The sequence below is a fragment of the Myotis davidii genome, unplaced genomic scaffold (assembly GCF_000327345.1).
Source record: "Myotis davidii unplaced genomic scaffold, ASM32734v1 scaffold162, whole genome shotgun sequence".
Lineage (NCBI taxonomy): Eukaryota > Metazoa > Chordata > Mammalia > Chiroptera > Vespertilionidae > Myotis > Myotis davidii.
The window spans coordinates 5,488,951-5,502,905 of NW_006300036.1; the positions used below are offsets into that span (position 1 = coordinate 5,488,951).

The following is a 13,955-nucleotide window of genomic DNA, read 5'->3' on the forward strand; positions in this document are numbered from 1 at the left end:
TTATAAATAAATATATTTTTCATAAATAAATATTATATAGATATTATTAAATTCAAGAAAGAACTTTTTCTTTCCATTTGTTTTGAGGAGTGATTAGCACTACATTATTTTTTCTGCTTTTCTCTACTTAAATGTTTTATAACATAATAATGACACCTCACTAGGTACATTTATGGTTTTAATCAGAATTTTAAGTAGCCAAATGATATCACGACATGGTACCATGATAGGCACTATATCACAAAATGATCTTATATTTATGATTTGCAAGGGTCTTAATATTTTTATACAGACTGGTCAAAATTAGTGCTTATGATGGCAGGCAGTGTGCCTATTGAAGGTCAGTGTCAACACTAGGATCCTTAAATCTAAGATGGTAACATTTTGCAATGACTTATAACTTTGGCTTATTTACTACATCAATTACTAGAAATAAGTTCATGCCAAAGGTCAAGAAAGAATTGTATCATGAGCAGCGGAGTAATTAACAGTGTGAACTGCATATACCTCTTTGGGTAAATGAGAAGCAGCTCAGGTGTTTGCATGATGGATTGGAAGCATCATCTACAAGGCTGCTGTATCACAAGGCAGGTAAGTGGCGTAGTTGGGATCATGCTGAAGAAATTTTTTACAAGTGAAACAAATGACCTGTCTGTTTTCCAAGGGTAAATCTTCACCTCATCTCACCAAAGAAGAATGAACATTTTGATCGCCTTTACAGCACGTTTAAATTCTGAATATTTCTTCTCTGGAAGGGCATTCACAAGTAATAACAAAAAAATACAGCTTAATTCACTCAGTTGAAAAACTATAAATTTGAAAACTCATCTAGCAAAGAATGATCTGGTTTACTTTCACTTGTTTCCAGAAAGGAAAATTTTGGCTTCAATACCATCTACACTAATAAAAGAGAAACATGGTAATTAGTGTCACTCCGCTACCCTCCCCATTGGCTAATCCCCCTGTCACTCACAGAGTAGGGCCGAGATATGCAAATTAACTGGCAGTCAAGATGGCAGCCAGCAGCCAGGCAGCTGATGCGAACAGGGAGGCTTGCTTGCTTCAGTGACGGAGACCTCCAACGTTCCCCACCTGACTTGCCGGCCTCTCAGCTGCAACTCTAAGCAACTATGTTGCGAATAAGGAAGCTAAAAAAAACCCAGAAACCTGCTTTACTCAGCGGAGCTTCAGCCAGCCAAACCGCAACATTGTATCAAATACAGACAGCAAACAAAGGCCAGAAACCTGTTTTCAGCAGCCAAGGCCTCAGAGCTAAAGCTGGCCCAGAATAAAAAAAGAAAAAAAGAAAAAAAGGAGCAGTTGGGAGCTTCAGTCACCCGTCAGCCTGACAACGGCCCTCAGGCCCTCACCCAGACTGGCCAGGCACCCCAGTAGGGACTCCCACCCTGATCCAGGACACCCTTCAGGGCAAACCAGCCAGCCCCACCCATGCACCAGGCCTCTATGCTATATAGTAAAAGGGTAATATGCCTCCCAGCACCAGGATCAGCGTGACAGGGGGCAGTGCCCAAACACCCTGATCGCCCTGCAGCTCTGTGTGTGACAAGGGGCGGCACCCCAACCCCCTCCCCCCCCACGGACCCTGCTCTGTGTGTGATGCCATAACCTCCCCATCAGCCCTGCCCTGAGCGTGCCAGTGGTGGCACCCCAACCCCCTGATCGGCCCTGCTCTGTGGGTGATAGAGGTCAGTGCCTCAACCCCCTGATCCGCCCTGCCCTGAGTGTGACAGGGGGCGGGGCCCCAACCCCCCAATCAGCCCTACCCTGAGTGTGACTGAGGGTGGCATCGCAACCTCCCAATCTGCCCTGCTCTGTGCATGACAGGGGATTGTGCCCCAACTCCCCAAATGGCCCTGCTCTGAGCCCGACCAGGGGCTGCACCTAGGGATTGGGCCTGCCCTCTGCCACCCGGGAGCAGGCCTAAGCCAGCAGGGCATTATCTCCCAAGGGGTCCCAGACTGCAAGAGGGCACAGGCCGGGCTGAGGGACCCCCACTTCCACCGAGTGCACAAATTTTTGTGCACCAGGCCTCTAGTTCTTATAATAATAGCGTTAAATGCTAAATTTTGAATATGACTTTCTTTGCTTTCAAACCTTATGTTATGCTGATATTATTTAATTTGACTTTTTCAATTAATATTAACAATGTAAATGAAGGTATGCAAATAGAAATCAATAAACTGCTATGGCACCTAAAACTAGATAAGATGAAGTTGGAATGCCAGGCCTCTGTACACATCTGATTACTTTTTAAAAGTATAACATTATTTTGCAAATATTCTATATTTATAAGTACCTACATTTATGGATAGTTATCTTTCATTATTAAACTAAACAAAAAATGTATCTTCTGAATTATTTGCTGCCTATTGCATTATAAAATACAAGACCTGCTAAGAGTTTATATTTGAATTAAAGAGTAATGAATTACAAAATAAAATATTCATAATTAGATATTTAATATTTCAATTTGTGTTGTTTTTAACTGAATTAAAAATAGCTAGCCATATATATTTGTGTCATTTACTTTCTCAAAACAAAATTTGGTAACATTTAAGAGAATTTAATTATATTTCTGGTAGGTGATTTATTTTAAAGCCGCTTGCTTCCCTTAGTAAGATGATGTGCCTGACACAGGAGTTCATGACCCCATTGTGTATTACCATATGTATATTACTCAGTAGGATGACCTGCCTGACACAGGAGTTCATAACCCTGCTGTACGTCACCATATGTGTATCACTCAGTAGATGACCTGCCTGACAGAGCAGTCTTTGACCCTGCTGTACATCACCACATGCACATCACTCTAAAAGTAATGTAAAACGTACTCACCCTCTCTCCTTCAGGCCCCAGCTGTCCTGCTTCCCCAGGAGAACCAATGAAACCCTTAAAGTAAACAAACAATCTATATTATTTCATTTAGACATTCACCTTGTAATTCCAAATGAGATCCTTGAATTTCTTCATAGCAATGTGAAATTATACAGCTTAACACTATGAATGTTTCCCTTACCTTATTGCTTTTCTTCCAGAAGTTACAGATCAATCTTTTCATTAAAGAAAAAAAGTAGGGAACATAACTTAAGACATGGTAGCTAATAAAAATCAATAAGACCAAATCCACTAGCCAGTGTGGGTGAGTGGTTGAGCTTTGACCTATGAACCAGGAGGTTATGGGTTTGATTCCCGATTAGGGCACATGCCCAGGCTTCGGGCTCAGGCTGTGGGAATCGATCCCCAGCAGGGGGTATGCAGGAGGCAGCTGATCGATGATTCTCTGTCATCATTGATGTTTCTCTCTCTCACTCCCTCTCCCTTTCTCTATGAAATAAATAAAAATATATTTTAAAAAACACACAACACAACCAAATCCTTTTCTTCATTGATTTTTATAGAGGGCAGAAAATACATATGTATATTCAATTAAAATTTAAGCAAGATAGAGGTATCAAAAGACTATAACAAGTACAAAAATAGAAGCACAGGGGAGGAAGAGATTCATTGTAAAGTGGCAGGAGGTCAGGGCATTCAAAGAAGGTTTCAAAGGAGACTGGCACTGGAGATAGGCCCACAGAGTAGGTAAAATCTTGATAAGCAGAGGCTGGAGAAAGAACACTCCAACCAGAATAATTATAGTGAGCATGGATATAGTAGAGAGAGATCAGAAAGTGTTTTTAAATGATAACTGACAGAATTTCATGTGCAAGATGCTTTGAATAAGGGCCAAGACCCATTGTGCCCTCAGGACGATTCCAATGGTCTGAGAAACAAGGAGGACATATAAATAATTATGCGAGGTACTTTATCCTAACATACTTTAGTCATATCTCACCTGTGGCAAATAACTTGTTTCGCCAATTTAATAGATGAAATGTATAGTAGTTAAGAGACCATATTAAGGAGAACCTTAAATTTTAGGCTAAGAATTTTAGTCTATATTTAGACTGGGAGCAACTGACTTTGGGGAATTATGGTAATCCCCTGATTTCAAGTTGTTTTTTCAAAATATTAATCTGTTGACAAGATACAGAATACTTTTAAGACAGGAAACACTGACGGTAGGAAAATCTGTTAGAAGGCTCTTTCAACAGTCAAATTTGAAGGAATATCAGTCTGGTTCACTGATTCACAAAACATTATTTTAGTGCCCACTGTGTGTGAGGAATAGGGATTATAAAGGTGAATAAGAGAATCAGTGCCCTCAAGAAGTTCAGAGTTTACTAGGAACAAGGGTCAAACAAATAAATAATTGTAATATCATCTGAGAATTATTTTGTGAGTATGTGATACGTGATATGATAAATGTAATATGCAATGGGAACTTTGGAGGCAGAATGACCAACTTGGTCTAGAGCAGCGGTTCTCAACCTGTGGGTCGCGACCCCTTTGGCGGTCGAACCACCCTTTCACAGGGGTCGCCTAAGACCATCTTGCATGTCAGATATTTACATTACAATTCATAACAGTAGCAACATTACAGTTATGAAGTAGCAACGAAAATAATTTTATGGCTGGGTCACAACATGAGGAACTGTATTTAAAGGGCCAGAAGGTTGAGAACCACTGGTCTAGAGGAAAGATTCAGCTTTATAGAAAAGGAAACATTTGGGCTGAGTCTTTAAGACATTCCAGATAGGACTAGTAATGTACCATCAATCATTCAATCAATCAATAGGAATGAAATGATATTGCATTTTCATCAAACTGCAAATAGTTCTATGTGGTTGGCAGGCAAGAGGTGGAGTTAAAAAGAAATGATGGAAGTTTGGAATTTACTATTGGCCATTTAAAACAATAGGCATAATCTTTATATAATCAAATTTGCAGCTTATAAAATTCACTAGGATTATAGTGTATCAACAGGTCTTTGTATATGTCTATAGACAACAAACAGGAAAGGTGAGTTTGATAGAAAGGATGAGTTTTGTTAGTCATCTGAGTCTGTGGTGATGAGAGGCATTCAAATCGAATTATCTTGGCAGGGAATTGAAATGTGAAACTCATAGACAGCTCATAGAGAGATATATTATTTGAAAGCCAGATGGGTCAGAAGCCTTAAGGATAGACTAGAGCTCTGAGAAGAAAACAAGCAAAAAATAACCACTGAACCAGAGAAACACTGAAATGGCGATGGGAGAAGAATGATTTTATAAATACAGAGAAAAGCCAAGGTATAAAAAAAAATTGAAGGAGCAATACAAGGGGCCATTTTCACTAAATTCTAAATAAAGGCTACTTATTTGAATCAGAGAATGGGTGACTTTTCAGAGTAAATTCTTCCATAATAATATATATTAAGAAAGGATTAAGGTTTTTTATTCACAAAAGTCAAAAGGCGGAAGAAACACAAATGTTCAACAGATGACTAGATAAACAAAATGTGGCACATTCATACAATGAAATATTATTCAGCCTTAAAAAGGAAATTCTGACATATGCTACAACCTTGAATTAACCTTGAAGACAATCATGCTAAATGAAATAAACCAATCACAAAAGGACAGATAATGTATGTTTACATGTAAATGAAGTACATTGAGTAGTCAAACGCATAGACAGAGTAGAATGGTTGCCGGGGTCTTGGAGAGAGAGAAAATGAGGAGTTATTGTTTAATGGGTTTGGAGTTTCAGTTTGGGAGGATGAAAAAGTTCTGGAGATGGATGGTGGTGATGGTTGCACAACAATTTAAATGGACTTAATGCCTCCTGCTATGAACTGAATGTTTGTGTCCCCTCAATGTTCATATGTTGAAGCCTAATCCCCAATATCATGGTATTTGAAGGTGGGGACTTAGGAAGGTAATTAGGTCATAAAGGATAGAGCCTCATGAATGGGATTAGTATCCTTATAAGAAAATATTTGAGAGATGATTAGTCTCTTGGCCATGTGGCAGAAAGTGAGAAGGTGGCTGTCTACAAGACATGAAGTGGGCCTTTACCAGACCCCAGCACCTTGATCTTCAGCTTCCCAGACTGCAAAACTGTGAGATATGTCTTTATTGTGTAAGCCATCTAGTCTGGGGTATTTTTATTATAGCAGCATGAGCTAAGACACCACTAAACTGTACATTTAAAGTTGATTAATATGGCAAATCTGATGTTTCACCACAAGGGTGGTGAAAGTAGGTTTACAGTTGTGAGTACACAAAACAAAGTTTACTAATTATTATATGATTTTCCATATGAATATCTGTAAACCTACTATTGCCCACCCTTGTATATTCTGTCACACTTTTTAAAAGTAAATGTCTCTGCCCTAACCGGTTTGGCTCAGTGGATAGAGCGTCAGCCTGCGGACTCAAGGGTCCCACGTTCGAGTCCGGTCAAGGGCATGTACCTTGGTTGCGGGCACATCCCCAGTAGGGAGAGTGCAGGAGGCAGCAGATCGATGTTTCTCTCTCATCGATGTTTCTAACTCTCTATCCCTCTCCCTTCCTCTCTGTAAAAAAAATTAATAAAATATATATATTTTTTAAAAAGTAAATTTCTCTGGAATCATTCCAAGTAGCCTGGAGGGATTTATCCTGAATGTGAAAAGCTACTTAGCTGTTGCCATAGTGAGAGGAACACTCCCGTTTGGCAAGGAAAAAGACCTTTAAAATTCCCTATGCTCTACAGATTACATGAACTAGCAAAAAATAAAATAAAAGAGAAAGAATTCATTTCTTGCTACTTAACTTTAACAAGTGAAACACCCTTATAAGAAATTTGTTTCCTTGAAAGCCAAGCATCTAGATTCTAGAGGATGAGGAAGGTTTCTTTTAAAATGAGGCATCTGAAATTATTTCTAATTCTAAACATTTAGGATTATGATGACAAGCTGCATGTATGTTCAGAATCATTAGCTACAGATGGTTTCAAGTTTAAAAACAACTAACTTTTGTCCTAATATATACAGCTGGAGTTTTGCTTATAAATAAAAGATAGAGACACCCTAACTGGTGTACAAATATTGGCGAACTAATCATTGAGAACTCGGAAGCTGAAAGTCAGCCTTCTACTCGACATAGCCCGTTTAGGGTACAAGCACAATATTTTACATTAAAGACTTTAAAGGGAACAGTGCTGTGAATAACTACATAGTAATTTCATAAAAGTTTCTTGATAAATGTTATGCTGATTCTAACAGAATTGTAAAATGTCAGGAACACCCACCAAAGGTATCATACGGGTATTTGTAGTCATTCTCAAAACACCACTACTAAGCTAGAGGTTAGTATGTAATGAAACAAATAACAAAAAAAATAACAACAACACATAAGTTTTTGCTTTGGGGGCTGAAGGTTGTATATCCAGTTGGAGGCAATTTTGGTCACCAGCGGGGTAACTAAGACATCAGGAGTGGCCCTACACACAGTCCTCTTTCATGAGGCAGCCAGCATACTATACTCAAAGAAAGGCCAAATGAGGGTTACAAATGATGGTCTGCTTTAAACACTTCCATTTAAAAAGAAATCATCTTAACAACCATTAATGAAATCAAATAACAGTACCAGTCCAAAGATCATTTATCATGACTTATAAAAATATTAATTTAAAGTGGATTACATGTGGCATAATCCAGTAATAGGACACAAATTAAATAAAAAACATTCCCTTTAACTTCTCAGTGTTTGTTTTTTTTTAAGTCTTTTTAGCTATATTTGGTCTTAATGTCAAAAATCTACATTTGAAGGCGAGGGAGGGTGGGTGGGTAGGGAGTGATCAACCAAAGAACTTGTATGCATAGATATACGCGTAACCCACGGGCACAGACCATGGGGCAGGGCTGGCTGGAAGCAGGCAGGGAGAGAAAAGGGGACGTATGTAATACTTTCAACAATAAAGATCTTTTAAAATCTACATTTGAGACCATCTGTGAATGTGAGACCTAGACAAATGACTCCCCTGATTCCTCCCACTCTCCCAAAAGACCATTTTAAAAATTAAATCAATCAGAAAATATTATATTTGTATTCTTTTAAAAAAAAATTCTTTTATGAAGCTGGCCATCCAAACCTAAAAGTGCAACTTAAAAATGGTTACAACGTAGACAATAATTCTAAATACTAAAGGGGGGGTGGGAGGAGCAACAACCAAAGTATGTATAATACAATACAAAAATGACACGAGGAAGAACTTAAAAGAGTTATAGGAATCACTGAAGCAAGATGAGAAAATGCAGTTAGAGAAAAGCACATATAGTGCCAAATAACATGTCTTGGAGTTATTAGTTCATGCACAGAAGAAACTCCCAAGTTCAATAATTCTATGTAATAAAGAGCTAATATGCAAATGGTCATCATGCCCTCACACCTTCAAGCCATAATGCCATAACGGCTCAGACATTCAACACTAGGGAGAGAGGAATGGGGATCAGCCAGGCACAAATGAGCTCGCAAGAGAGGAATGGGAACCAGCCAGGCTGCAGCCCAGGAGAGGCACAAGCCGCCTGCCCACGGTGCCCTGTGGCTGTGGCCGGCCCAGGTGAAGTTGGCCTGGGTTCTGGGTGCCTGTGGCCAGCCAGAGGGAGGGAAGGCTGGGTCCCGGGTGCCTGTGACTGGCTGTAGAAGAGAATCCTGGGTCCAGGATGTGGGGCGAGGCAGAGGCGGTTAGGGGCGATCAGGACAGCAGGGAAGTAGTTAGGGGCAATCAGGCCAGTAGGGGAGCAGTTAGGGATAATTAGACAGGCAGGCAGAGGTGGCTAGGGGCAATCAGGCAGGCAGAGATGGTTAGGGGTGATCAGACAGGCAGGCAGGAGGATGGTTAGGAGCCGGGGGTCTGGGATTGTGAGAGGCAGACATCCCCTGAGGGGTCCCAGATTGGAGAGGGTGCAGGCCAGGCTGAGGGACCCTGTCCCATGCCTCTAGTAATAGAATAATCTGTTTAGAAAATGCATGCTATGAGCTAGGTAATGTGCTTTAAAAATATTAAGCTCAGGTAGTTTTTGTAAGTACCTGAAAGGTAAGTTTCATTATCAGCATTTAAAGATTTTTAAAAAATGAAACAGAAGGGGTGAATGATATCTAAAGTCATAAACCCAGGGAATGAGAAGTTAAGGGAAAAGGACAAACAAAGAAAACAGACCTAACTCCAAAGCCCATGTTCTTAAACTCTAATCTCTTCTTGTTTCCTGAATTCAAGTCAACATGTGCTTTTAGTACAGCTTCCAATAAAAAAATGCATGACTTTTCCCCAATATATTTTCACATAATGCAAGGGTAGAGATAGCGCAGGATATGCAGAAAGAGTAGCTAAGGTGAGAAGATTTTGGTTCTAGTTCTGGCCAGCTACGACTTTGCCAAATCACATAAATTCTTTAGCTTACTATTTTCTAAATTATAAAATGGAGATAATATACCTATTCTCCTACTTTATATGATTGATAGCAAAATAAAAGAAGAAAATACATATGAAAGTATTTGAAAATGTTTAAGAATTTTAAAAGTTCAAATACTTCATGCATTTATTTCAAAAAAGTATTTTAAATAATATAAGCAACAGATATAAATGCTGGAAAACAACTGACTATAAAATGGAGAATTTCTAAAATAAAATTTTAGTATACTTTTACTAATATTTCCTAGAACCAACTTGGTGTTAATTTATAATATATTACATAACATAGGACAGTAATTCTTTTTACTCCCTTAATTATTAAAAGTGGCTAATAACTCCTTTAATGGTTTGGAAGAGCAGTGATATGTTCTTGATATGATAAGTTTATTTCCTTCTTTGCGGATATTTCTCTACTCCACATAGCTTTATGTCATATTATCTCAGCCTTAAACTAATATGATTTTTTTTGCCTCTTGATTTTTCATGATTTCTTAGCTCTATATACGCTTACATATAAATAATAATACAACTGTTTATAGAGCATATTCTAACACACCAGGTATTTTTTTAGGAGCTATCAAAATAATGTAAATGAGGTAACAGTTATCAAGAAATGATATAAAACCTACTACTATAAGACTACTTTCTGTGGCCCTAACAGAAAAAAAAGATCTATTGAACAAGTAGAATTCTTTTCAGGCTAAACTTGCATTACATTCAAAGTTCCTAAAAAATGGGTGAACATGATAAGTATTTTATATATTTCATTCTACTATTATGCATGCATACTTAACAAAAAGAGGAAAATAGTAACTTACTCGTACACCTTTAGGACCTAGATTACCTTCTGGGCCAGCTAGACCCTAGTGTGAATAAAAGACATCATCATCAGACTGCAGTACTTTTTAGAGTTGTTTATAAACAGATTAATAAGAAGGACATATAAAGAGGTGTCATTTTCACAATTATAAAACTCTGTATGCTTAATGCAGACTATATATGTTCAAGGACTTTTATAATTTCAGAACCAAAAGAGGCACTGTATATAATCTATATAAAAATATATTTTAGGTATCTAAATAAAGTAAATTAACACATCAGATACAAAAATAAATATTTTTTCATTAAATTATTCTCATTGGAAAACTATGTTCTTTTAAAACACTTGTAATTTAACTTATCTAAAATATATTCCTATAATTTAAAAAAATAAATATTTAACTTCAATGTCCATATATTTGAGTATTTCCAGTTTATTTTATATTTTTCATATAATATAAATCATCACTTGGTGGTAAGACTCTAATATGCAATACCTTCCATGTACTTTTAAAGACCAAAAAAAATGAAATTTTGTTAATTGATTATTTTTGGCAGTTTTATTTCTCTCATTCTTGATAATAAAAAAGCTATTATAAGTGTATAATTAATGAATGAATAATTAATTTTAAGAGTCAGTAATCAATTCATAAAAACCTAGGAAAGAAAATGTGTTCCACTATTAGTCTACATGAAGTAACGAAGTAAGAAATTAGAGGGAAATAAATATAAAATGATTAGAATCCATTTTAAAACAGTATACAGAGATTAAATTTAGTTCAGATAAAAGTATTTGGTAGTGGCATATATAGCACTGCTAACATTATCCCAAGCTTTTATAACTGTGTTATTTAAAAATGATGTTTATTATACAGAAGAGTCTTAACTCTTAGTATTACTTCATTTTCATCAGTGGCAGTATTGTAAAATCAGCAGCTGGGCTATTTCAAGATCTTATTAGACCTGTGAGCATTTTAATTTTGAAAGTATATCACATCCAACAGCTTTAAAACCCCACTCCCATTTTAACAATACTTTCTGTAGTTAAATTTTTGATGGATTTTTAATAGTTTTGATTTTGACATTATTTTGTAATGCTCTGAGTAATTCATTATTTAAGAAAATAAACCAATTATCATTTGAACATTAATTCTCAAAATCAGGACATACAATGTGTTAATAAAGACAAACAAGAAAGGAGAAGTATAAGTATAGTTACCTCACCTGCCTGCCAGGGTAACCAGGTGAACCAATATTTCCAGTGAATCCCGGAATTCCCTGAAATGAAAAATAACGTACAACAAAGTCAAAAGAAGCCCAAGGGAACAAACGTGATGCATTCATAATACCCAAATTTGGAAAGAAATTTTTCCTTATAAAAATGCTGATTGAAATCACCTGTTTGAAATAAAAATGAGCCCAAATTGCTAAATTAAAAAAAAAACTGTTAGATTAGGGACCGAAATGAGACATTGCACATTAATAATAATAAGTGAAGGATGGAAAAATCCAGTACTACATAAATAAAGAAGACATTTATTATAGAGAAAGAGTTGGTACATTTCTTAATAACCACTATCCTTTTTAATTGAATTCCTTCTTGTCTCAGTCATAGGCAATAAAATCTAAGACATCTCTCGTAGCAATATTTTTGGGTTCACATATAACCCAGATATATCTCCTTGGGCAAGAGAAACAAAGGAAAAAATAAACAAATGGGACTATATCTAACTAAAAAGCTTTTGCACAGCAAAAAACCATCAACGAAATGAAAAGGGAACTCCTCTTAACTGTCTGAGCATAAGCCCCACAAGACTAAATAAGTGTGAATTTCAACACCAACCTTTTCAACTTTCCTAATGTCAACATATTCTTGTTTTTACTCTCTTTCACTTATACATCATTCATTCATTCATTCATTCATTCATTCATCAATTTACTCAGAGTTTATGGCTATCAAATAATTCTTGAAACAAGGAAATGCCAGAAGAATGCGTATTGCGTTTCCTTTACCTCATATGATGACAGCACGAGTAAAATTCAGGTTCCTTATTTATCATGTAAAATTCATTTCTTTCTTGCTGTTTGCAAAAGAGATAATGAAAGACACTAGCCCTTTGCCCATTTGCCCTGAAATAGAAGTTACCTCTATTTTAAGTATAGAAACACTATAAAGCTCCGGGAGCTCAAAAATTCTAGAGAAAGAAAAGACCAAAGAAAACACGAAGAATAGAAAATCACAGTTGAAAGGTTTTCCCTCCCATTCTATTAGACATGTAGGCTTCCAATATATCTTTCTTTCAATTTCTCTAAGAATCCATTTCTCAATTTTATTCTGTCTCATTTTACCCCCTCCTCTCTCCCTTCCTTCCCTTGCTCCAACAATTACAATTTACCAAGCACTTTTTTATGAGCAATCACCATGCCAAGTACTTTAGAGATACTATTTCCATTCTACAATGAAAAAACTAGCATACAGGGAAGCTGTGAAATTTACCCAAGATGCCACAGTAAGTAGCAGACCCTGAATGTGAACCCAGATACAAGTTTTGGTATGGGTATAAACCCACACACATAAATACATGCATATATACATACAGATTATGTATGTATACGACATTTGTGCACTGGAGGGGGCGGGTCCCTCAGCCTGGCCTGCGCCCTGTCGCAGTCTGGGACCCCTCACTTCTTACAGCCTGCCTGCAGTGGAGGTGGGAGAGGCTCTCGCCACTGCCGCTGTGCTCACCAGCCGTGAGCCAGGCTTCTGGCTGAGCAGCACTCTCCCTGTGGGAGCGCACTGACCACTGGGGGGCAACGCCTGTGTTGAGCCTCTGCCCCCTGGGGGTCAGTGTGCCTAAGTTTCTGGTGGGGAATTGGGGCTAATCATCATAATATATTATATAGGATATATATATATATGTATATATATATATACATATATATATATATATATACACACACACACACACGACAACGGACAATTTAACAGAATATGAATAAACAGTGGTCTTCTGACAATTATAGAATAAAATTCTTGTCTACAAGTGAAAAGATTATATCCTATGTATTTTAGAAACCATATTTATGTACTAGATATTACCTTATTAATATTACATATAATACATGGTTATTATTTCTATAATAAAATTTATTGAGTACCTATCATATGCCAGGAACTATGTATTTCAAGTAATATCCTATATAATAAAAGGGTGATATGCAAATTGATCCTAGCTGCAGAACAACTGGGAATGACTGGTCACTATGACACACACTGACCACCAGGGGGCAGACACTCAATGCAGAAGCTGCCCCCTGGTGGTCAGTGCACTCCCACAAGGGGAGTTCTGCTCAGCCACTAGCCAGACTGACGGCTGCTGAGTGCAGTGGCAATGGCGGGAGTCTCTCCCACCTCCACGGCAGCACTAAGGATGTCCAACTGATGACTTAGGCCCACCTAAGCCATCAGTTGGACATCCCCTAAGGACTCCCAGACTGCAAGAGGGCACAGCCAGGCGGAGTGACACCCCCCGCCCCCCACGAGTGCACGGATTTCATGCACCAGGCCTTTAGTATTTAAATAATAACAGAGAGGACCACATTCGCACTGTTTAAATGTCTTGGTGACTAAATAAGGGATATTGTTTGTTTATAATAATAAAAGTACAGTTACCATATATATACATACATACACACACACATCTACCAGAAAGATTACATAGCCTAAAGCATTGATAGGGTTCTACTAATAACAGTTTTTTTAATAACTTTTAATTTGGTACCTGACAATAATA

General features: G+C 37.5%; 1 protein-coding gene across 1 annotated transcript in view; it reads right to left on the minus strand.

The window, feature by feature from the left end:
* COL24A1 (collagen type XXIV alpha 1) overlaps positions 1–13,955 on the minus strand; it is a 311,443-nt gene that overhangs the window by 228,484 nt on the left and 69,004 nt on the right. The window contains exons 10-12 of the mRNA XM_015572114.1: positions 11,386–11,439; positions 10,161–10,205; positions 2,857–2,910 (exon numbers count right to left, since the gene is read on the minus strand). Coding sequence (XP_015427600.1) covers positions 2,857–2,910; positions 10,161–10,205; positions 11,386–11,439 — 153 coding nt within the window. The remainder of the gene's footprint in view (positions 1–2,856; positions 2,911–10,160; positions 10,206–11,385; positions 11,440–13,955) is intronic.